The following is a 24895-nucleotide window of genomic DNA, read 5'->3' as shown; positions in this document are numbered from 1 at the left end:
CTCCTAATGTCTTAATAAAAAACATGAGTAGTTGTCTCCACTGATTGGCCCTACTGTCTGGAGTCCATATTTAATTCGAACGCTGTGCGTGCGGCGTGTTCCTAAGGTAATTTTAAAACTGATGGTGCGATAATTGTATTGAGATCACATCTCTATGTATGTAGATAGTTCTCAATGTAATGAATAAATTTTAAAGACGGTTTAAACTATTTAAACCAAAACTGACAACATGTTTATTACAAAGATGCGCGTTCAGACCACAACTTATTAATTATCAAATACCCACATGTATACATAAACATGACGACACATTGGTCTAGTGGTTAGTACCCCTGACTGCGAATCCATGGGTCCCGGGTTCGATCCCCGGCTGAGGCGAACATCGATGTGATGAGCATTTGGTGTTGTTCTTAGGTCTTGGGTGTTTAAATATGTATTTATATGTATATCTATCTATATATGTATGTATATCCGTTGCCTAGTACCCATAACACAAGCTTCACCAGCTTAGCATGGGACTAGGTCAATTGGTGTGAATTGTCTTTTAAAAAAAAAAAAAAAAAAAAAAAAAAAAAAAAAAAAAATAGTATCTAAACAAATTTCATTAAATGAGCTTAAATTTCTATCGAGCCGACTAGGCGAGGTAAATAGCATCATACAAGTATTTTATCACGCCTAATTTAGATCATGCCTCAGTCCATAGACTATAGAAAGTGATGATAGGTGGAGAAAGTTTTGACCTGTATCGTAATAAATATTATAATTTTGCATAGACAAAAATGTTATTAGTTTTTATTCTGACTCTCTAATTTTAAGTGACACGCATTATAGAATCCGTTTGACATTTGAATATCGAATGTATTCTATACGATATGAGATTGATTTGTTGTCCACTTAGCCAATGAAAGATGAAAAGGGTGTGGTCGTTCTTTTCTTGAGTAGCTTGTAGATTAATATACTACTAGTTCTTTTTTGCTGTTTAATTTTGGCCATGTATAATTTGGTCTTAAAAGCGTTAATATATTATATACTTTCCAATAAAGTTATAGTTGTAGTGGCGACTGCCTTACGACAAAGTTTCGTAACTTTGTACTTACTTGACTTTCAACCTTAACCTTCTGTAACATACATGTATTAAACAACTTCCTATTTTAAGATATAATATTAACTCGGTCAACATTATAACCTTTAATTATATAGGTACTATCTTATATGAGGTCTTATATATGTTATGAGAATGTAAAATAAAACGTATTCTTATAGTTAACGAGTATGATGTTCCGATTTATAAATCGATTTATTTTTTCTTGAAAAAGGTTTTAGTTTTTTGCTAAGTTTACTAATATTAATGTATCAACATGTTTATTAAATTTTGCAAAGTTAATAATGCAAGTCCAGAGTATATAAGCGGATAATTGTAACATTAAAAATGTTAATTGAGACTTATTGTATCATCTATTAATAATTTGAAACAATAAGTATATTCATTTAAGCTACTAATTACAGGGTAATAATTGTCCGATACGATACAGTTTAAATGCATTCTTAGCAGTGTTAAAATTTATAATCAAATATTCAGTACTGTAGGCGATAATAAAATATATTATTAAAGTGTAGTATGGGTTTTTTTCTAAAAAAAATATTTAATTTATTACAAATGACGTCGTCAATTGACTGATTTCATAATTGCAAGTGCGTTGTCGGTCTTTGAAGAATGGATATGCGTTTTTCTTGTAGGACCCTAAGTAGAATTGGTCCGGAAAAAGTGGTGGTCGCGGCAAAAAATGTCTTGAAAACGCTCAGTTGTTAATTCCCCCATATGTTTAATATTCAAAGTATATTTGTTTAAATATTTAAATCGTTTAATGAAGTTGCAATTAAAATATTTTATTGCTAATAAAGATAGCGTTATACAGCGACGAAATTAATTGTTTTCATACAGATGACGTCATCCAAACCGTATCTAACTTTTAAATTTGTGAAAATACAATGAACATTATGTAAAGCTGAACAAATATTTGTTATCACAAATTAACCGTTAAGTAATAGTAATATGAGGTTATTATATCGAATTCACGTGCTGACAACTTACAAATTAATGTATTTTTTATTAATTTCGTTGCAGAGATCAAACTTCCGGCTAATAATATTATTATGTACACACATGACAACCTGTTCTATATTCTAGAAAATCCTTTTAAGAAAAACCCAAGACACAGCTAACCAATTGATGATGGGAATTACCGCTCTCGGTTTAATATTGCTTTCTATGTAGTATTTATAATATCCTATGTACTGCTGTATACAGGCAAATGTTTGTTGCGTGTATTTATAGTATCTGCCGCTAAAAAGAGACACGGGATTTCCGGAGCATCGCGCCCTTTCGTTTCCTCAAAGAGCTTTGTCGTTTTTTTTAACAAAATCGTCTTAGATTCCTTACTACAAAAGCTATTGTATAACGGTAAAGTAATGAACGGTAAATATTCTTAAGTAAGGGCTTGTAGATTTAGTGTGTATAGTTTTATTTACTGTACATGACATCTGAAAACTTTTTCACAGAGCGAATCATACGGTCTTGTCATTTAACATGAAAATGTCTTAGTGGATTACCAAAAGGTTAAATAATTGTGTGGAAAAAAGGAGGTCGTATATTATATTACGACACTCAAAAGCCGGGTGCCCGTGACGTTCCCTCACGTGGCTTGGGAATAAATCAAAGGAAAGTGCTAAGGTAATGATTTATTTCAACTCTTTGCCCCGAGTCTGATTTCTTTATTCTCCGAATCTATTACGAAATTATGTGTTTACTACATTAATGTGTATTCTATTTTTTATAATAAGCCAAAAAAAGCGCGGAAGTAGGTCTTATAGAATGTTATCTTAATCATTGTAATTGCGTGTAGGCACTACCTACTTCCTTGTGTTATTATTACTTATTGTTACCAACGCAATTGGACTTCATACATGGAAATACTAAAGGATAAAAGTAGATTTACATTTGAATTTACACAATATATAAATTACAGTAAATCTAATATATAAAATTCTCGTGTCACAGTTTTCGTTGCCATACTCCTCCGAAACGGCTTGACCGATTTTGATGAAATTTTTTGTGCTTATCCGGTATCTATGAGAATCGGCCAACATCTATTTTTCATCCCCTTAAATGTTAGGGGTAGTCCACCCCTAAATTTTTTTTTTAATTTTTAGATATTTTTTTCTGTTTTTATTTTATTATGATACAGCATTAAAAAATACATACAACCCCTAACTTTCACTCCTCTACGATCAACCCCTATTTTTTATTATAAATGATATACATGGCAAAACGACGTTTGCCGGATCAGCTAGTATATATATTATAATAAAAAATAGGGGTATTACTTAAAAATCATGTTCATAATAATAGTTTTTCTAAAGAGATAACTTGACTTGGGTTATAATTTACATTCCTTCAGATTCTACGAAAAAAAATGTGACTTAAAATTCTTTTCTTTATTCAAGCAATGTATTCGTTTTACGTTTATTTGTCCTGGTTAACAAAACCGACAAAAATGCCGTTTCATACTAGAACATTATTGCGAAAAGTATTACACTCAAATCACAAAAAATTTAAGGTATGGAAACAATAGTTCATTTCAGGCATTACTTTCGACATAAGGGCTCCCAATAGAATAGTTTTATAAGAGAACATAATAAAGATTTGGATGAAATCCAAAAAGTATTTTAATAAAATGTTGAAATTCTGGTTGGCTCGGTAACGGATGTGAAATCTTCAGAATCTACTTTTAAAATGATTTCACGTGTATGATTTCGAGGGAGCTAAATTAATATTTTAATATCTTTGAAATCGGCTCTCAATACAATTTTCAATTTAATACATATTAAATTTATCAAAGGAATAGAGATGTCTCAAGTTGAAATATTATAAATTCTTGCACTCGGTGGATGGGTGGGGAATTTCGCGAGATTTTGCATCCGTTGCAAAACTTAGTTATGGTAATCTGACTATAAGTTACAAGATTTAGCTAGTGATCCTTTCAATTTTATTGGGAAGATAGCATACTTTTCCCGTTAACTTAAGTATCAGCTTTAAATTAATGATTGCGCTTAACTGAATTACGTAATATTAAACTTTACTGGCCGATTAAAGACGGAAATTTAAAATCGCTAAAAGTGTTTACACATTTGTATAAAAGTACAATTCTTTCTCGGGAAATAAACTTGTCAAGAAACAACACACGTTGCGAGTGCTGGCATAAGATTTATTGTTACCAAGTAGGTACACAACGGTGGTGGATTTGTGGCTGACAAATGTTGATAGTATCGTGTTATTCGATAATTTATATCAGTTAAGAACATTTCCATAGACAGCTTTGTATCTCTTAATACATATTAGAGTATATCGAAATAGAACAGTGTTAGCTCGGTGTTTAAGCAATCAATTTTTAACCATGACGTCATACGTGGTTTTTTGTTTCTATGTAATTAACAGTATTATCTAATCGATAGTCTGATTGCATATTTTGAAAAGAGTTTCAATAATACTATATTTAGAAATCGTTGTTTACATTTAATGACATTTTATATATAGTATATTTACACACTTAAACAACAGAATAATTATAAGTAAACATAAATAAATTTTAAAAATATAAACTAAAGGTTTTGGATTATTTTTAAATGCCGTCTATATTATATACACTTAGGGGCCTCATAGCCTAGCGGTCTTATTAAGTGGCAGCTAAGTGAGGGGTACCGGGTTCGATTCCCGGTTCGAGGACAAGTTTTAATTTAATTTTGTTATCGGCCTTTGGGAGGGTTGTGCGGTAACGGGCGAGTGCCTAAACCCTACATGGATGGAGGACATGATCGAATTTCTAAGGCAAAAAGCACGAATGATAAAAATCTCATACTTGACGCTGGCTAATACACAAACCGTGCCAGAGCCATAAAAAAATATATATATACACTCAATAACTATTTATAAAGATAGACCTAGATTTTAGAATCCCCAGGCATTATGAGAATTTAACATTCTGGTCGTACTTCTATAGTGAGGCGTAGTATTTTGTAGTAAAATATTTTATAAATTTATCAGGCCGATTCTGCATGCATGTAATGAAAAATTTATATCCCCAATAATTCATAGCGCGGTGACAGCAGCCACTAGATGGCAGATGCGACTTGCGTTCACTATTCGAATAATCTAGGGTAGAACAATAATTTGGTTAAAGCGACTCGTCTGACATCACATTTATTACTTTTTATTTATTACTTGGCACTGATATAGGAGACAAATTGTAAATATATTGTTTGCCCTGTCTCAGCCAGTCTAGTTGTATATATATAACATCTAAGAAATGTATTTTAATAGTAGCAGTATCATAGAAGTGCTAGGCTCGCCTAAGTATGCGATTCTCTAAAAATTCAAAATTCAGAAATCATTTAATCATATTGGTATCACATTGTACACTTATGACTTGTCAGTAAATAAATACATATTAATGCTTCTAATTTTACATTTAGTGCCAATTCTCAAATCAAGGGCGTAGAACGGAAGAGAAGAACTGGCAATAAACTCTCCGCAACTCTTTTTAATCGCCAGGTTTTTTTTTTACACAACGTTTGTAAGGAGCTGCAACCATTAAACTATGTTCCACATGACATCTTAAGTAATTAATAATAATAACATAAATTAAAAACAAGGAGTTGTCCTCTATCAGCAGCAGGCATGGTGAAATAGGAGCACGCACTTACATTCTCGTGGGAACAACACGCAAAAACATAGTCGCAATAATTAACATCACCGCATACACGAATTCAAGTACGACCAGTCACCACAAGTAGCACCCATTCACGAGTATAACGCATGGCCAGCCATCGGCCCCCTCTAACGTAGGTCGGTTTGAACTTTAGCCGTGCATGAATTAATTTTTCTATAAACACTAAAAATCTTTAGCCAGGGTTTGAACGGCTCACGGTTCAACCCTACCACCATTTACACGACACTATACCAATTATTTATTTGTTTATTAAGAATTTCTCTTCAAAATCTAATCTGCATCTGGCGTAGAAATGAATGCATATTGAAAGCAGAGCCTTAAGCCTGTTTCTGACCGTAACGATTATGGGATTAAGCCGACCGAAACATATCCCCAGTCGCCCATATTGTGCCGTAAGATATTTCTATCTTCAAGCTCATGTAAATCGCGTGTGATTTATAATTTTGAATTAATTCCTCCCTAAGGATCGTCTGCGTATCGCATCCATGAATATTTATAGAGATTTATTAGTACTGACATGTTAATAACTGAATATGTAAGATAATTAAAAGGCTTATGAGGAATTTGTTTTATTAGAGGCAAAACATATAAATATCTACAAAATGTTGGTCAAGGACTGGTCTTTTTTTTAATTATTGTTAAATGCTGTCTAGACCTACACTTATTTATATTTTTAATGAAAAGCTGACGGGAACATTAATTCTTAATGCATGACTCTGAGTATGTAGGTAATGCCTTTGTTGATTCTCCTTAAAACGCTTATTAACAAGGTCCTATTAATTATAACATAATAAAATATAATTAAGTGAAAACCATTATCGTTTAACCGGAAATAAAACTTAGTACTTCCGCGCTATTTGCAGTATAAATATAACAATCAAGTAATAAATATGTCCTTATATAACTATATTTTTCTAAGGAATATTATAAAAGAGGTCGTGCGTTCTAATCACGGATGTGAATCTTATATGTGCGCTATTAGTCCTTGCTCCTGCGATGAAGAATCGTGAGGAAACTGGCAAGTCTTCTGTCAGGAAACTTAAAACGACGAACAAAAACGAAACGAAATTTATAAGACATCGATGTCTGGTGTTCATCACCTACTCGTCTATAAAATCAAAATTATCAAAGAAGAATTGACGTCACTAGATTATTATTATTTTACGTATAAAAACTCCTAACATTTTCAAACTCGCAGACCAAACGTAAAGCCTTCTAATAAAAGCTGTCTCTTGCATTAGAATGTTTGAAATACTCAGTCCAGGCATTACATCATTGTTACTGTAGTGCTTAACAATACCGATATCAAAATACAACTGTTGATATCGACAATTGCAAAAGCATTCCACAAATCTCTCGAATGTTTTGTTTAATTAAGCAAACATCTGCGGATTCTTCCACTCATGCTTCAGGCGCATCAAGCCGCATGCGTGAAGTACTTAGCCGTATCAGAGCTTTCAGTTGCGAGGAAGATTCTGAGCGGAAAGCACGTTTTGCTCTCCCCAAAAATCACGCGATCGCGGAACTGCCGGTGATTATGAAAACTGTAGAGGCGTTGCGGTGATGCCATAAAGTGCGCGAGTGAACTTTTCGCACGTGATTAATGACGTTTTAAATTAAAGTGTCTTAAATTAGAATTTTGTCACATTTGATAATGTAAGGTTGGTAGGATTTAAATATGGAACTTTAGTTTTATGCCCAAGTGGTAAGGAGTGAATGACTCGACGTATATGAACTGAGAATTGATAATAGTTTAGTTTAGTTCATTACTGAATTTTGTGAGTTGCTGTTAGCTTAGAAATGTAAATTGGAATCGGATAAATTTTTAAGTACTAAGCAGTTGTACAGATAACATATATCTATTGTAAATTAACCAATAAACCGGCATAGGTATTACTAGCTAAACCAGTTACCAGCGGTTATAAACTTGATATATTAACTTGCCATTGTTGACATTACATTAATTTATTTTTTGTCATCGTTCATAGAAGAAAGTTTGACCTCTGCCATTCAATGACATAGTGCACTGGATTTGACCGAGATAAGCGCAGCCTTAAATCTGCCGAATGCTAATACAGCCTCCGTAACTCAATTGTTCTGTCGTAATAATTTCTTGTAATGGTTCTGAATTTTGAATTTCGAAGACACAGATGAAGTATTATACTTTAAAAATAATTATTAATTACAGTAAAATGTTGCTCTATTGAAATTAAAAGCATCATATAATATTTAAAACAATGCGATAGTCGTGCTTTATAATCTGCATAATCACGAAAATATGGAATTAATTCGTAACGTGTGATTACGTATTAAACGCCGGTGCAGTTCATGCATAATTTACTAAAGTGTAATGATATAAATAAAGTAAAACAAATACCGAAAAGTTTACGATTTTTTTTTATTTTTTTTTACAAAATTCACAAATTGTCCATATGTTCGTCTCTGAGCATATCAGTGTAATCATCTAAGTATTACTCTATACAAAAATTTAACAAGGCGAAATATTTTCCTTCTACTTTCTATTGCCTAGAATGCACTAGTAACTACATTGTGTTAAGAGTTTTGAGATTCAACTATGAGGTTTAATTTATCATTTAAATTTTCATATTTTCCTTAAACGTATTGATGCGCAATAAAGGACAAGTATTGAACGGTGGATTGAAAGACGCGACCCCAGCTACTAGACCTATAAATCTATGTGATTTATAAATACAATTTTATTATATGTATCACTCGTCATGTTAATCCATTCTGAATTATTTGCATATTCTTTCAAGTTTCAACGCACTTGAAGTAGAATGCCATAAAAAAGGGATTACATTAAAACAAGATTTATGTACATTATTTGGCACGTTGCTCAGCCAAAATGTGGTTTAATGTAAAACGAGTTGGTAGATTAAGCCTTATTTGTTTACTTATTCTATGGATTGAGTATTGATCCCTTAAAATTCAAAAAATGAGTTAACACTTTAAGGCATCTTTTGGTTAAGTAGGTGTCGGACAATTAATACAAAAAAATTAACATAAGCCAAATGTAAGGTACATGAAAAACGTATATTGTCAATCTATGGAGTAAATTCCTTGTTTGCAACATTTATATTATGACAAATTATCAAAGTGAATTTAGCTAAAGAACTTTCTATCTCGAAGGATGTAAAGAAATTGGAACAATTCATTAATTTCCATTAATCTTTGCTTCTAATCGTTTATTTAAAGTGTTATGGTTCATTAATAACTTCTCTGGATTGACAATAAGCGCACCTGCACCCTTTAACATTTGAAAGAAAAACCACATACATAAGAAATAGAAATACAAAGACAATTACTGCAATCGAAAATGTGCCCAACTCAGCTTTAATTGTAATGACAGCTTAGTATAGCTGTAATTACAATTATAGTAAGCTATATAAAATTATTAACAATGGAAATATTACCAAAAAAAATAAAAAAAATCTTATTACAAAACACTAACAAAGATTTGTTGAGAAATGGATTCCCCATCTTTAATTCAAGCAAGAGTTGACCACCAAACAGCTAAGCTTTCCTAAAAGCTGTATTTTCTTATCTATGCCAATTCTATTCAAGCTGTCTCACCGTAATATTGCTCATCATTTATCACGTAAATGGGTACTTCTTATAATAGACCTTAACAAAATACCTCAATATGTCAGGTAAAACATTCTCATTTTGTTAAATTCAGTAAAGTGCTTGCTTATGACAACAGGCAAGATTATCTAGACTGCACACTTAAATGGCTCGAAGCGGCCTTGGGCTGTTTTCATCCAAGAGTCCTAAGTTTTTAATATAAATCTCATATATTAAAGCGCAACTTTCTTGTGATTAATACGCCTTTAGTTTGGTTATATGTATATACTATATAGCTACCACTATTATTTGTCCTTTTCGTGCTTTGTTACCAGCTGACGCGTCTTATTTCGTAATACCGCTTGTATATTTTTGACCCCGGTTATTGTAAGCAATTCTACTAACACAGTATTGTTATTCCAGGATTTCTTTTGTGGATATTCAGTAAGAAGATTTATCTTGCACTTGTATATCTATATTAGAAAATTATACATATTTTTACGTCATTCATTTTGAAACAGCATTAACTCAATATAGTAAACATTTTGTTCTAAATAACGATACTACTAATTTTTTTAATGTTTATATTTTTATATACAGTTTAAAATTAGATTAATTTAATAAAGGAATATATAGAACTAACAGGTAAATAGAAAAGTTCGTAATCAATCTTCCTTCCAAGTTGAAAAGCTCATACGTCATTCAATCCTTGTCACATCGACAAAGGTTAACAATTTTTCTCCATCAAAAAGGTATTTAGAAAAAAAACTTCGATGTTACCTACTAAGGTTTTAAATTTAAAAACCATCATACATATATTTTTTTAAACTTCCACTACTTGATATAATTTTAGATAGAAGGCTTTTGCACATTTAAACTAAATCCATCATGAAATTATATTAAGGTGTTTTGTTTATTCTTGTAAGCTTCTTTATAATAATAAAAGTATTTAATTATATGCACTAAACGTAACTACGTAAAAATATTAAACCATAATTTAGTTTTAAAATAAGCTCAATTACAAATTTACTAACATAACATTAGCAAAGCCATGTGAACCCAAAAAGTTGTGCGCCTCCCAGTGGAGAGATTTCAGCGTATTCCAGTCATAATGTTGATCACGCGTGTGCTACTCGCGTTCAAGGCAACGCACTCTTTATTCCGTAGAATTAAACACAAAGAGACTTCACGACCAAAGACGTAAATCTCCTAATCCTAAATGTAAGAATAAAATTAAATTCGTAACATCTGAAAAACTCTTTTTACATTCATAGCGGCAATTTTTCAAAGATAAAAGTGAAAATAAATTGCCATTTAAATTATGCACTGCGAGCGAATTATAAGACCCTTTTTATCTTAATTCTCGCAGCGCTATCTCGAAAAATATAAATACGATTGAAAATGTGGTTCATAATATCGGATACTTTCTTATAATTCGTTATCGGGTTTTGGTGATTTGTAACAAATTTTTCATGAGTCCTTCAGCGTAAGAAGTACCATTTATATCGGGTCTGCAATTTATGGCGTCCATTCATCATTTTATCGAGTCGCCCCTGTCACACGTTACGTCGACTACTTAAGTCTAATAAGTTATAATTCCCAACAGAGCTGGGCAGTACAGTTCGAAGGTCAAGAAGGTTCCATTATTCATGTTGTGCTAACATTTTGCCCTAATGTGTATTATGTCTGGCAGGATAATTTTTGCCGTCGTTTGTGTATGTCAGTGGCTATGACAGTCATAAAACCTAATTAGGTTCCATTAGTCTATGTCTTACTTAGGCCTAAGGGCCTGCTTTGAACTTTGTTGCTCCTCGCCAAGTTTCGGACAAGTCAAGACAAAGAAACTCATGTGGGGGCACAAGACAGTGACGTTTTCAGTTATAGGGTTACTTCAAAACATCCTGTTTAATACGAGTTATAGATATTACAAAAAAATATTACCTTAATTTCCCAAAATGTCGGGATGACTTGCTAAGCACACTCAAAATTGCTTGGCTATTGGGTTTCACATCTCGCTGATTAAAATTAACATTAAGCACATTATACGTATTATAAACTGGGACATTTTCTGGTAGCATTTTCATATCTCTACAACAGCGGTCATTTCTCAAGTAAACTGTGTCATTTTTCCTGTTTTTCCTCGCTTTTCACTCATTCTTTAGATGCTTCAGAAAGTTTCTATTGTTAGTACTAATGTTTCGGCATTCACTGTTTCCGCACTTCGTAATTAGATGTGAAAAGAAATTGAAGATAAAACAAGATAAAATAATTGCTTGTATTTTGAAGAAATTTTTTAAACTTATCTTAACTTGACTTCGGAGCAGTGTTGGCCCAGACTCTAGTGCGATTCTCAATTCTAAGCGCATTTAAACCTTGGCGGTGCACTAATAGATTTTGTTTCTAATAACGCAATTAATACTTGCTCGTACTATGAAGAGATACTTCGTGAGGAATTGACATGACTTAAACCAAAACTTTCACTTGCCTTTAAAGATAAATGAAGTTTTCAATGACGTAACTATGTCGTTACACATAGATTTAGTGTGGGCTGCAAACCTATCTAATATATAAAATTCTCGTGTCACAGTTTTCGTTGCCATACTCCTCCGAAACGGCTTGACCGATTTTTATGAAATTTTTTGTGCTTATCCGGTATCTATGAGAATCGGCCAACATCTATTTTTCATCCCCCTAAATGTTAAGGGTAGTCCACCCTTAAATTTTTTTTTTAATTATATAGATAAATTATTTATTTTTTATTTTTTTATGATACAGCATTGAAAAATACATACAAACCCCTAATTTTCACCCCTCTACGATCAACCCCTATTTTTTATTATAAATGATAAAAATGGCAAAACGACGTTTGCCGGATCAGCTAGTATACTATCAAATCCATTAGGTCTTGTATAATATCTATGTGTGCTTTTAAATTGTATGCTGTTTTGCGGCGAAAGGGCTAGACGTTTCTTCTTTCTCTTCACCATTTAGGATAAAAAATTGTTGGTATCTTACAATTTGAAGTTGAAGTAACAGTGGCACAAATATTTTAAAGTAATATTTTGGGGAATGTCTAAAGTCTAGATACAGTACGCTTTTGGTTCCCGCTCTTAATATCGGTAATGGAGCTCCATAAGATGCTGGCTGGGTTAAGTCTTGCATATCTAGGTAGTCGGCGCCTCCAACATCGTTTAAAGTGTAGATACTCGTACATGTATATAGGAGTCATTATCAGTGTGCTAGAAGATGTCACTTTAAAAGATATATAATAGCTTGATTTTACTCTAAATTTTTTACAAAGTTAATCTAACCCCTTATTAAACTTGTCACCATATTTTAGAACCTAAAGTTATATAGCCTTGTGAGTATGCTACTTCTATCAATCAAAGTATCCTACAATTCAACTAACTCTCTTTTGCTGCCAGATGATGTGCGAAAGAAGAAATATTTGGATAGTAAAGAAATTCAAAATTTAGGTCAAAACTATTTAGTACCTAAAATAAGTAGTTCCCAAAAACAAAACTATGGGACACTAGACTAGACTCTAATCATAGACCCCCGTAATATCCGAAAGGCACTATTTTCCAGCGTCTCTACATGAAAAACATCATCCAATTGTGAACAATCAAACTGTTAATTATAAAACCACAATTTATATTCACCAATTATTTTAAGTAACTATATTTTAAAATAATATTAAAATTCAACTTAATTAATTGATCTGATTTATAGAAACTTGTCTTCACGTGTAAAGCGGAAATAGCTTTATAAATAAGAAAGTTATACAAGTGGCCCTGTGGCCCTGTGGCTAGCAACATCGCGGGAAATGTTAAACGCAATCGTATTGGCTTACAACAAAAGTGTTATTTATATTTTAATTATAAACGTAATTACATCGGTGTAGACTGTAATTTTAAATAGTAATTATGGTGTTCAAAATACTTAATATCTTCTATATAACGATTAACTGTGATAACGGAATTATCACAGTTAATCGTTATATGTATTATATATATTGTATCCACGGAAATAACGTCTCATTGTATTAATACGATAGGAATACATTCGAATATTAAATTTTGAATATACTAACCTAACCTTTACATGATAATGAGGGATTTCTTTCAGTTCCAAATTTAAATATTTTCAAGTGCGTTCGAATTATGAAACTTCGTAAAATGAATAGTCTAACTAAAGTGAAGTGAGCTAGTGATGGTGAGTGACACAGCATGACCACATGGATGGCGCTGTTCGGGCTTGTGTGGCTTCTGCGTGTGCGCGGCTCCCTTTGCGGATGTTCCGCGTGCAAACGGGCCAGGCTCGATCTACCGGAAGAAAGCCCACGCGCCAGCCCTGAAGACCGTGCGCCTTTTGACGTCATCGCCCTACAACACTACACTCGTGACGTCACAGTTCAAACGGATTTTGAGGATGACGAAGTCGAGGACCTCGATAAGATCGAGTTACAAATTACTGAAGAATGTGAGTAAAATCTATTCTCTATGATATATTATAAAGTTTGAAGAGTATGTTTGTTTGGTTGAGGGTGCTCATCTCAGGAACTACTGGTTCGAATAAAAAAACTTGTTTGGACTAGATAGTCCAGTAAACCACGGAGCATAGAGATTCTGTAGTATGCTAAAAGAAAATATTTATAAGCGAGAATATTAGCTAGAATTTAAATATTTTTCGTTATCCAAACCTCATTTCAGATTAGCTCGGATGAATACAAAATTTTACAGAAAAACAGAAATATATTCACTAGCTTATAATTTATATTAGGATATTACAAGCTGGTTTAGAATTCAGATATTTCAACGTAATTACACGCAAACATTCAGCAAACGTAATATTTCTACGAAAAAATACGAGCTTCAAATACAATATTTTACGAAAGGAAAAGGGTTTGTTAAAGATAAATGTTCAGTCGCCGTAAGCGATTTTAGAAAGGTTGCGTGAGAAATATTATATAGGATAAATACTATAAACTATCTTATAACCAGAATTATCCTTTAATTAGTTATTATTTCGAAACTTTATTAAGTGACATTTATGCAGGAGCAAAATTATAATTAATTCTCGACGACTCATTGGTCTAGTGGTTAGTACCCCTGACCGCGTATCCATGGGTCTCGGGTTCAATCCCCGGCTGAGACGAACATCGATGTGATGAGCATTTGGTGTTGTGCTTAGGTCTTGGTTGTTCAAATATGTATTTATATGTCAAGCTATCTATAATATGTATGTATTTCCGTTGCCTAGTACACATAACACAAGCTTCACCAGCTTAGCATGGGACTAGGTCAATTGGTGTGAATTGTCTTTAAAAAAAAAAATCTGCGAGTGGGTGTGGCTTAGCCTTAAGGAGTGACTCTCATCCTGACTCTCAACTGAGGTTGTAGGTTCGATCCCCGGCTGTGCTCCGATGTGAGCTTTTGACACTCGCTCGCTCACTATGGCAAAGTAAAACATCGTGAGGAAACCGGCGTGCCTTAAATCACAAAAAGGCGACGGCGAGTGACAGAAACAGGAAGAGACATTGATCGATTACCTTGCCTATTAAGAGATCACTGAAACAGACATTTGAGGGTAATGGTTTTTCTTATTACATAAATCACCTTACTGTTGTAAAGTGAGTAAGTGTTTTTCACATAATTATTTAAAAATTATTTAATTTAAATTCTGCTTCTGATGTACTTTTCTTATTATTTAGCACTTATTTCGTTTGAAAGCGTAATTTTTTTAAGCAGAAATTTATGTACCCCATACCCGATGGCAGTAAAGGGAATCATAATTACGATAATAGATAATAATGAAACGCCTGTAAAAACACAAATCTTTGAATGTCTACAACTTTTATAAAGGAAATAATAAAACTTACGGAAGTAATAATTTGAAGGTTTCAAATAAAGAACAGTACATGTGTTCTGACATATGTTCTAAAGCGTATTAATCATTGTGTGTTACTTCCGCTCAACCTAGAAATGTCACAGTTCATGTGTGACTTTAAGAATGTGATTTAATGTAGTGAAATGATCATACTTCCCACATTTTTGCATTTAAGTCACGCGCAGTATTTATATAGTGCTGTTTATTATTTTTTATTGCACTCTTACATATGGTTAATATATCGCCTATCCCAGTTATCATAAAAGCTGAATCTGTTAAAAAAAGATAGCTTTATTATTATTGGAACGAAGTTCCTTATCGCGCGTTGTGAAAGGGGGCTATACGGAAAAAATTCTTACGAAAAGTTGTCACGACACTTTTTTGCTATTTGCTATTCTAATACACCGGTTCTCGTCCGATCACCGAAGTTAAGCAACGTCGGGCGAGGTCAGTACTTGGATGGGTGACCGCCTGGGAACACCTCGTGATGTTGCCTTTTTTTTTTCGTCGTAAGATTGGTGTCGAGAAAATCTATCATACTGTTATGATACCAATTAACATATAGATTAATCGAAAGGAATTTCGTTCCATCCGGGTGTCCCTTGACACCACTGAAGTTTTTTTTTTTTTTTTAAGAAAATTCACACCAATTGACCTAGTCCCATGCTAAGCTGGTGAAGCTTGTGTTATGGGTACTAGGCAACGTATATACATACATATTATAGATAGATAGACATATAAATGCATATTTAAACACCCAAGACCTAAGCACAACGCCAAATGCTCATCGCATCGATATTCGTCTTAGCCGGGCATCGAACCCGGGACCCATCGATTCGCAGTCAGGGGTACTAACCACTAGACCAATGAGTCGTATACACAAAAAAAAAGATATTAAGGTAATAAGAAAGTGCACCAGCCCCCACACTAGGATTCCCTGTTTTGGGGGCAGCCAGTCTCTTCCTTTTCACATGTTTACGGTACTTGACAATAATTTCTACATAACACGTACACGTAATTAAACTATTTTTGTACAATCAGAATAATTTCTACTTCAGCCTTGCGATTCTGTAACTCACTTTTCGAACTCACACAGCGATTTTCACGATTTGGCATTCTGATAAGGTTGTGTAGTTTATTGTTTATCAGAATGCCAAATCGTAAAATGACTGCTTCACGACTGATTTGAGCGCGACCGCCGCGCTGTGAGAGTTCGAAAAGTGAGTTACAGAATCGCAAGGCAGCAAGGGACAGATTGGGAACGAGTTGTTTAAGGTTTTTAGTGAATATATAAAATTTTGAATCGTTAGTGAAAATAAATCGTATTATATTTTTTTCACACAAGTTTACATTTGTCTCTTTCCGTAAAATTTTCAAGCTGATAAAAAACAGATAAGATTTCATTATACATAACAAAACTTTTGATCACTCTACAAAGTAATCTTGGAAGAGGATATACTCAAAGATGAGTTTATCAAAGTACTAAACCATAAGCGTGGTGTTCCTTTCAATTTCCTTGTAAACCAAAAACATTGCGATACAAAAGAGTGGCAGCTCTTTGCTTATCTCATCTTGTCCTTTTATTCCCCGACCGTCTATTTTTTATATTGTAAAAAAGGAAGATATGCTAGGAATTTAACGAATTTAATTGTCATTAAAAAATTAAGTGTCGAAAATTAATACAAATAATATTATTACATTATTATATTAATATATTACATTATTAACATTACATTTTTTAAATTTATTTCCTAGAAGATACTAATATTCCTTAATTTCTCTTTATGGTAGGGGAGCCCAAGAGGGGATTTCGGGATTTACTAAAGCGCGGCAGATTAATATATAGGGGGATACCTTGTACCCGGTTAAGTACCTCCACAAAATATGAGGCCCATATATAAGGCCGCACGTGAAGGAGACAGGATCAGTTTAGTAAAAAAAAATTGACCATCAGAAATTCCCGAGCGCGTCAGATTAAGGTAGGGTGAGTTAATTACATCCTAAAAAGTGTATATTCCACTAATCTGACAATTTGAGAGTGACGGAAAAAAAGGGGAGGGCAACAAAGTTGTAAAAAAAAAACGTCATCTCGACATTCTCGAGCGTAGCTAATTTTTTTTTTATTTTGAAGGAAATAATTCAAGAATAATGAAAAATATATAATCTGACGATTTCCGCAAGCCGAAACAACAAAAATTCGTCGATAAAGTTAAATGCGTGCAGCTGCGTGATGCCTACATTTCCTTAAACCGATCGGAATCTACTAAACGGCGTTCTAAATATTTCCCTCAAAATTACATTTCCTGTGAATTTGAACCGATTCGGACCGATAGATTTTGAGAAATTTTGAAAAATCTTAAAAAAATAAGAAATATTTTTTTTAAAGTGGTTTCTTTATCGATCAACTTCAAAAACTAATCCGCCTTTGAGCTTGAAAAACCACGTCGATCGCCACCAAGCTGGTCAAAAGCGGTTGATTCGTTCGAGAGATATCGTACACGAAAGAAACCCGAAAAAGTGTTTTTTCGGGATTACTCCGAAATTTGTGGTTCGATCAATTAAAATTGCAAAATGACTTATGAGGATGATAAAACTGCGTCGAATGCCGCCAACCGCGTGAAAATTGCTTGATCTATTCAAAAGTTATTGCGGTTTGAAAATTCCAAAAATAGTGTTCTATGAAACTTCTATCAGACTTTCGAGCTTGGAGAGCTCAAATGCATAGAAATGTTATTTCTTTGAACTCAGCGAGCTCAAAATATCAATTTTAAGCGCCCAGGAATGGAATTAGCGGGAAGTTGCAGGGATGGCCCTTTAGGTGAACCGTTTTTCTATTTTTTTTTTGTCAGATCAGGCGAATCCCTCTAGATAATCGTCAGATTATGAGACAGTACGTTTAGAACATAAAGATGAACCACATATATCTTAATCTGACGCGCTTGAGTATTTCAAAATTGCGATTTTTTTTTGCAAATTAAGAAAATGGCTGTGGGTTTGCGTCCCATCGAAATCGTCAGATTAGTGAATGAGAGCTTTTTTTTTGGTGCACTTAACACTCCCTTAGAAAATCTGACGCGCTCGATAAAAAATTTTTTTTTTTAATTTTCAACCCTTAAATACAACCACCCGCATCATGCAAACGATCAGATTAATATACGTACATTATTAAAAATACGTAGGGCATAGATGCTATCAATATCTGACGCGCTCGAGGATGTCCATGCAACAGTTTTTTTTACATATTTAACTATCTATAGCCGCTTCCCCCACCGATGAAAAGGAATTTATCATATAACATTTTTTTCTTCTTTTTATCTAAGCTTTGCATCCCAATAGGTCTCTACGACGCTCGAGTAAATCCCCATTTAGCATCGTGGGCTCCCCTACCATTACGAAATTATAATTTTAAAAATAGAATTTCTAAAAGGTTTCTCAATCGCTGTCTCCCTTTTCTTCGACAAAAACGCTGCACAACTTCGTAACGTTTTTTAAAAAAAATTACCCTCGTGCCTAAAGAAGCTTCACTTCAATAACTCCCTCGAAATATACAATCATGTAGCATTTTAATAAAACTATACATCTTACATAGTACTGGTACAGTGTAACAGTTATAAAACCACTGGGTATACACAGAATTTCCCATTACAAACATATGTTTTCCCTAAGGCAGTGTTCATAATGTTTTCGGGAGCCCCATAAACCAGGGTTAGCTGGTTCTATTATATAATGAAAGAGGTTTTATATTCTGCATACAAGAGTTCATAGGAAGAAATATTCGAGATATCAGAAACCTGGTTAATAATTATCCAGATTTGTGAAGGTTTAATTTCTTCTGAAAAATCTAGGAAATAAATTTTCCTGTGACTGATGATGGATGTGGACTGTGGAGTCTCATTAAATATTTGTAAATTATTAAAATAACTATAAGCTAACATCATATTATGGCTGCCTACGCACTGGCGACCATGGTCGCCGCGACCTGGCCGCGGCGGCCAGTGAATTCTGGACTTTATATGGCCATCGCTATAGCCCCTACGCACTTAGCGGCCAGCGACCAGCGGCCACCGTTGGCCGCGGCGTCTAATTTGATGCGACGCGATTTTTACATTTGATGTCCGCATGTCGCGCTTGCCTACGCACCAGCGACCATGGTCGCGGCGGCCTGGCCGCGTCTATGGTCGCCAGTGCGTAGGCTGCCTATGTTTCATTAATTTTAACTACCAACTATTGTTTAGATAAAACAAAACATTGGCAGAATTCTCTCGGTTAATTGGGATCAAAGTTTGTTCATAGTTCCCAGTTCTCTACAAAGTATTCTCATAGCATTGTTTGTATGGACCTCAGAGTAAAAGCTAGTCTCATTTTGCCCGTAGGAAGCCACTGGTATGTCTAGTTATGAGTTTATTCATAACATCGAATTCTACAAATGTTTATTGATATACAAAGTTTGGATACGTATTAGTTATACTATAAAATATTAGTTTAATTTTATTGACGCTATTGGGTATTCTACACGTGGAGTCGTGTCAAGGGGATATTATTCCGAGGTCCTGAGTTCTGATAAAGAAAAAAATCAATACAAGAGAAGGAGGAAGTTCGCCTTATTGGAGGATTGTGTCAAATCCCATAACCCCTTAATGTGGCATGGACCAAATTCTGCATATTTCACAACAATGTTTTGGTTCAGAGCGTGTGGGTAACAAGACTTCAGGTACCTATACGGTAGGTAAAAAAACATTGAAGGCTCACGTTCCATTTTAAAACTCCGTTGAAACAACACCCTGAACTGAACATCCTAAATAAATCCTACGATTAACGAGCAACGTAGTTGGTTAACAAAAATAGAGGGACAAAAATTCGTTTGCTTTCTCCCGAATGCTTTAAAACTATTTACACGGATTTAAAGGAAAGTGCGATAAAAGACTTTATGTTACATACAAAAGCTGAATCCGTACAGTTAGTTCAAATGTCCCTCTTAGTTTTATGCTTCAGAAAACATGGACAGAGTATTATTTGTATCCCTTATGTTTTGATCTCTTTGTGAAACTTTAATAATTTTAAACCTAAATGAAGCATGATCGATTTAACGATGCATTTAATAAAAAAGCCATATTCATTAGAAAATTAGAATGTCTATAAAATGATGAGGAATTAATGATTATAAATGATAAGTATAAACGCATCATTTTATTGGTTTAAGGGTACTTACGTATTAACGCTACCGCGGAAAAAAACCTAGGTATTATTATGTATGGTGTGGTTAGGTTAGTATATTAATATTATATTAAAATAACTGTTTCCGGCGTGTGAAAGTGTTTAGGTTGGGTTAGGTTAATAATAGGTTTTCCAAAAAACCATTAATTTTTTGCCGCGGTGGAATTAATACGTAACTACTGGTTTAAGTATTAACTTGGCACGAGTGAATCTGCAATCAGTACTAGAAGTAGTTTTTAATAAAGAGTTGATGTATTTTGAAGAGTTTCATAGGCACGTCATGTAAAGTCTATTGTATTGAAAAACGGTAACTATTCTCTTAGAAAATGCTTGCTATCTAATATAGAATATATGAAAATCAGAACTCATAATATACACTTTAGCGTTGTTCTATTCTCAAAATATGTAAAAAAACAATCCTGTATACAAAAGACTCATATCATTGTTGCTGCAATTATTACAGCAAAGAAACTATTGAATAAAATATTACAAAGTAGTTAGCGGGGAAATGAGAAATAATTAAAACTTAGAAGAAGGCTATAAAAAGTTCGACAATGCGCAAAACAGGGTAAAAAATTCAAACAAAGTTTCACTTCCTTTATTTTCAGTACGTGAACTGTAAAGTTAATCCCTTTTTTAAAGTTTTCTTCAAGAGAAAAGTCCCATCTTCGCTTTTCTCATTTTTGCCCCTGTGATGTTTCGATTTAGGTTAATGGATTAGGGCCTGAAGACGTTAAACCATGCCTAGGATCATTTTTTTCGTACTATTTTGACTCAAATTTTCACATATGTCCTATAATTTTTTCATTATAGGCAAGTAGATGATTAGTACGATATTCTCTACTATTATCTTTGAATTACGCGAGTAATCAACTACTTTACTTTACTATTATATTATTCGTATAAGGCGAACCTGTCCAGACAACTAAACGATTAAGAACAGTCAAGGCTTGAATACACTTTCTTAGTGTATACTTAATAATGATATTAATAAAAAAACTGATTTTTAAATCTGTTTTGTGATCTTTCTAGCAGGCTAGTAGGTGATCAGTCTTTTGTGCCTAACACTTTCGAATTTTTGGCTCTAAAACAGACGATCAGGGCCATACGAATGAGTGTTAAATTGCGCACATAGAATGTCCATAAATGTACAGCCGGGGCTCGCTTTAATCTCAGGGATGAGAGTCAATCGCTGAAGCCACAAGGCAAACTCTGCTCTAGTAGCTCCTGTATGCTACTTAATAAATAAATCTTATGGTAAATTGTAAAATATAATGCATAACGGTTCTATAAATAGAGGAAAATACTGATAGAAGCGGAAAAACTAAACAGGTAAATGTGAAATTGCTATGTAATAACATACTATAATTTAGGTTAGATTAATAGTATGTTAATCGTGTCTGGAAATAACGTGGTTTTAAAGATTACCTGTGTAATTTCAACAACATACACACATACATATCAACTACCAGATTGAAGTTAGTGTTAAAGGCCGGCAACGCACTTGGGAGCCTCCTGGCAATGTGACACGCGGTCGAATTTTGAGTCTAATTTAATTTAAGGAATGCCGGTTCACCAGCGACTGTTAAGTTGAAAGAAAAATCCGTAAAGGCCTGTATTCACTTTGATTAGTGCGAGTGCAAGTGATTAGTAATTGAGGATGATTAGTGCAGGTCTGTAATGCAAGTAGTGTTCAATTATTGTTTAGTGGCTCTGTTAAGTAAATTCAGTTGTCAATAGTTTGGCTGGCACGCTGCGAGTGAGGGGGAAGGGAGGGCGCACGCGACGTCACTACTCGCAGTTCACTCGCAAAAAAAACACGCTTCTAATCACTTTCCTACGCAGCCAACTAATCACCTGCACTAATCAGTCGCTGTCCACAATTGTTTTCTCCTAATCACTTATCACCTGCACTAATCACTAATCAAAGTGAATACAGGCCTTAAGTGATTCAAACTCATGAGGTCGGGTCGTGGGCCTACCGGGTTAACACTTCTCTCAATGGCATAGATTAATAAGATGAGACAGGCTATATGTAAAATTTCTTACTAGAGCCAATACTGGTATCATTCACTCATTCCGCTGTCTCTGCGACCCAAAATGTGTCCGGGCTACTAAAACCAGTAATTATTTTTTTTTTTTTATAGAACAGGGGGCAAACGGGCAGGAGGCTCACCTGATGTTAAGCGATACCGCCGCCCATGGACACTCTCAATGCCAGAGGGCTCGCGAGTGCGTTGCCGGGCTTTCAGGAATTTGTACGCTCTTTTCTTGAAGGACCCTAAGTCGAATTGGTTCGGAAATACTTCATTGGGCAGCTGGTTCCACAAAGTGGTGGTTTAATCACGTTACGGTGAAATATGATTCTATTTTATTCTTCGGCCATTGCCAATGACATTCACTACTTACTTTAGCTACCTTATCATTAATTACTTTAGCTACAATCGTAAAAGGTTGCATTACAGGCCATTAATTTCCTTTTAGTAAAAGTGCATTCAGATTAATGAGAAACTAGGACGCAGCGAGCCATATACAATTATTTGTTATAAAAAATCTATCGTGCTCCATTTTGGTGATGATATACTATACGTATGTGTGGAAAGGTTAATATCATAAATATATTATAAAATATATATTCGTTAATAATATCATACATGAAACATTTACTATACCTTAGCTGTTAGAGATTACCAAACCACACATTACTAAAATTGCAACATCAGCACAATGGATGTTCATAGCTCCATGGAGAGTACGTCATATGATGATTTTGTATAAAGGTCGGCCACGCCCTAGCTAGTCTTCTAGCAGTGTCTGTCTATAGGCAACAGTTAATATAAGTCCGTCATCGTATGTACAGTATATTTTCCATTCAACAACATTTATTATTTATTTTAAATATTTATTTTTATGTAGGATTGAAAGCTTAAGTCTACGATGTTTGCTAAGCTATGCGCTTCGGGAAATCGATACGCTATTGCTATGTAATAATTTCAATTCTGTTCCTTATTTGAAATCTTACAGAGACAATAGGAAGTTAAAATAAAATAATTTTTGAAATTATTTATTTGTACCTATAATAAAACAATCTACGCAACAGATGAAGAGGTTCTGATTTAAAGTATAGATACAATACAAAATACAGGTATTCATTGCATTTTATCGAGCCAAAATCGTGTAAGTATTAGGCGATGGCTGGCACCTGGAATAAAATTAATTGTTGTTAAAAATCAAACTGTCAAACATAAAACAAACCTCTTACCTACCAACCCTACAGATATCGAAGATTATAAAACCCCAGTTCTATGTAATAATTGAGGTCTTGATTCAACTATTAATGCTTTATCAATGTGTAGCACTGAATACTATTGCCATTCTCATTTAAAATATTAAAAACAATGCAGCACGACATCAAAACAATTTTCAATACTACGTTTATTTCAATAATGAATACAGAAAATACATTCTACTTATTATTTTCAGCGAATGCGAGCAACTTTGAGGGCGGTCGTGAACAAACGCAGAGCCCAGAAGGCGGACACCACGTCACAGGAAACAGTCAGGTTCGATAAATTACCTACGAACAATATCTGTGTTATTTTAACATTATTTTGTGGCTCCTTTGTGCTATCAATACCACATACAAACACCGAGTTGCTTTGTTTATTTATAGCAAAATCGTATGCCTCAATGTGTAGTTTGAAGAGCATTATTAAGTCTTGTCAAGTATACGCTTTTCAATTCTTCAATGTACATATTTGCGCAAGTGATAATTGCCACAATCCATCCAGGGCCAGCAAAATTAAATGTAATACCATACAAAAATTAAAAAATACTCGCAGACAAATGAATGCCCCCGGTTTTAAACCAAACATGTTCTATTTATTGGTAGAATTGTGTTGGGAAATCAGAGTGTGATGTATACGCGTAACAAACCTAGGTATTGCTAGCTTTGCCTATCGCTTGCCCTTTACTAAACATGTAGTTAAAAAGAACAGTACTTTTGAGTTGAATTCTGTATGTTCTCCTATTCACTTGTGTTTAATAGTTAGTAAGTACAATAAGGGATGTCTGCACCATGAGGCTGAAGGTTACAAACGCTTTTCTTTATTTAAAAGTTTCAGGAAGCTCGTAGTTTTGTAACGCTCATGACGAAAATTAAATGTCAAGCACTTAGTTTTCGCCACTTTAAGAGGTAACGACATAGTGAATGATTTTCCTAATTGAATTTTCAATATATTAAAAAAAACTACCTATGTATTACGAGGATATTAAAATTAATTTCAGATAATTAAAAACCTTTTAATGTAATACAAATATGTCATATCGCAGTAATCATATTGTAAAAAAATTACAATACTATCGAGTTATATTCTAGGACTTCATAGTTTTATTGTTAGGTTTATCGCACTAGTTTGAAT

The 24895-nt window shown here is 33.8% G+C and overlaps 1 protein-coding gene across 3 annotated transcripts in view; it reads left to right on the top strand.

The window, feature by feature from the left end:
- The first annotated feature begins 7259 nt into the window (after positions 1-7259).
- The window catches only part of LOC125053379 (disks large homolog 2-like), a 28362-nt gene continuing 10726 nt past the window's right edge, over positions 7260-24895 (top strand). Inside the window, exons 1-3 of one of the 3 annotated variants that reach the window (XM_047654725.1) lie at positions 7260-7442; positions 13500-13853; positions 23958-24037. In XM_047654725.1, the coding sequence (XP_047510681.1) occupies positions 13601-13853; positions 23958-24037 (333 nt within the window). In that variant the 5' untranslated portion in view covers positions 7260-7442; positions 13500-13600. Of the gene's footprint in view, positions 7492-13499; positions 13854-23957; positions 24038-24895 lie in introns of all 3 variants that reach the window. The other 2 variants (XM_047654726.1, XM_047654724.1) reach the window with 2 other exon arrangements.

The sequence above is a fragment of the Pieris napi genome, chromosome 10 (genome assembly GCF_905475465.1).
Source record: "Pieris napi chromosome 10, ilPieNapi1.2, whole genome shotgun sequence".
Classification (NCBI taxonomy): Eukaryota; Metazoa; Arthropoda; class Insecta; order Lepidoptera; family Pieridae; genus Pieris; species Pieris napi.
The sequence above is the reverse complement of the archived record's forward strand: the minus strand, read 5'-3'. Positions and strand labels throughout refer to the sequence as shown.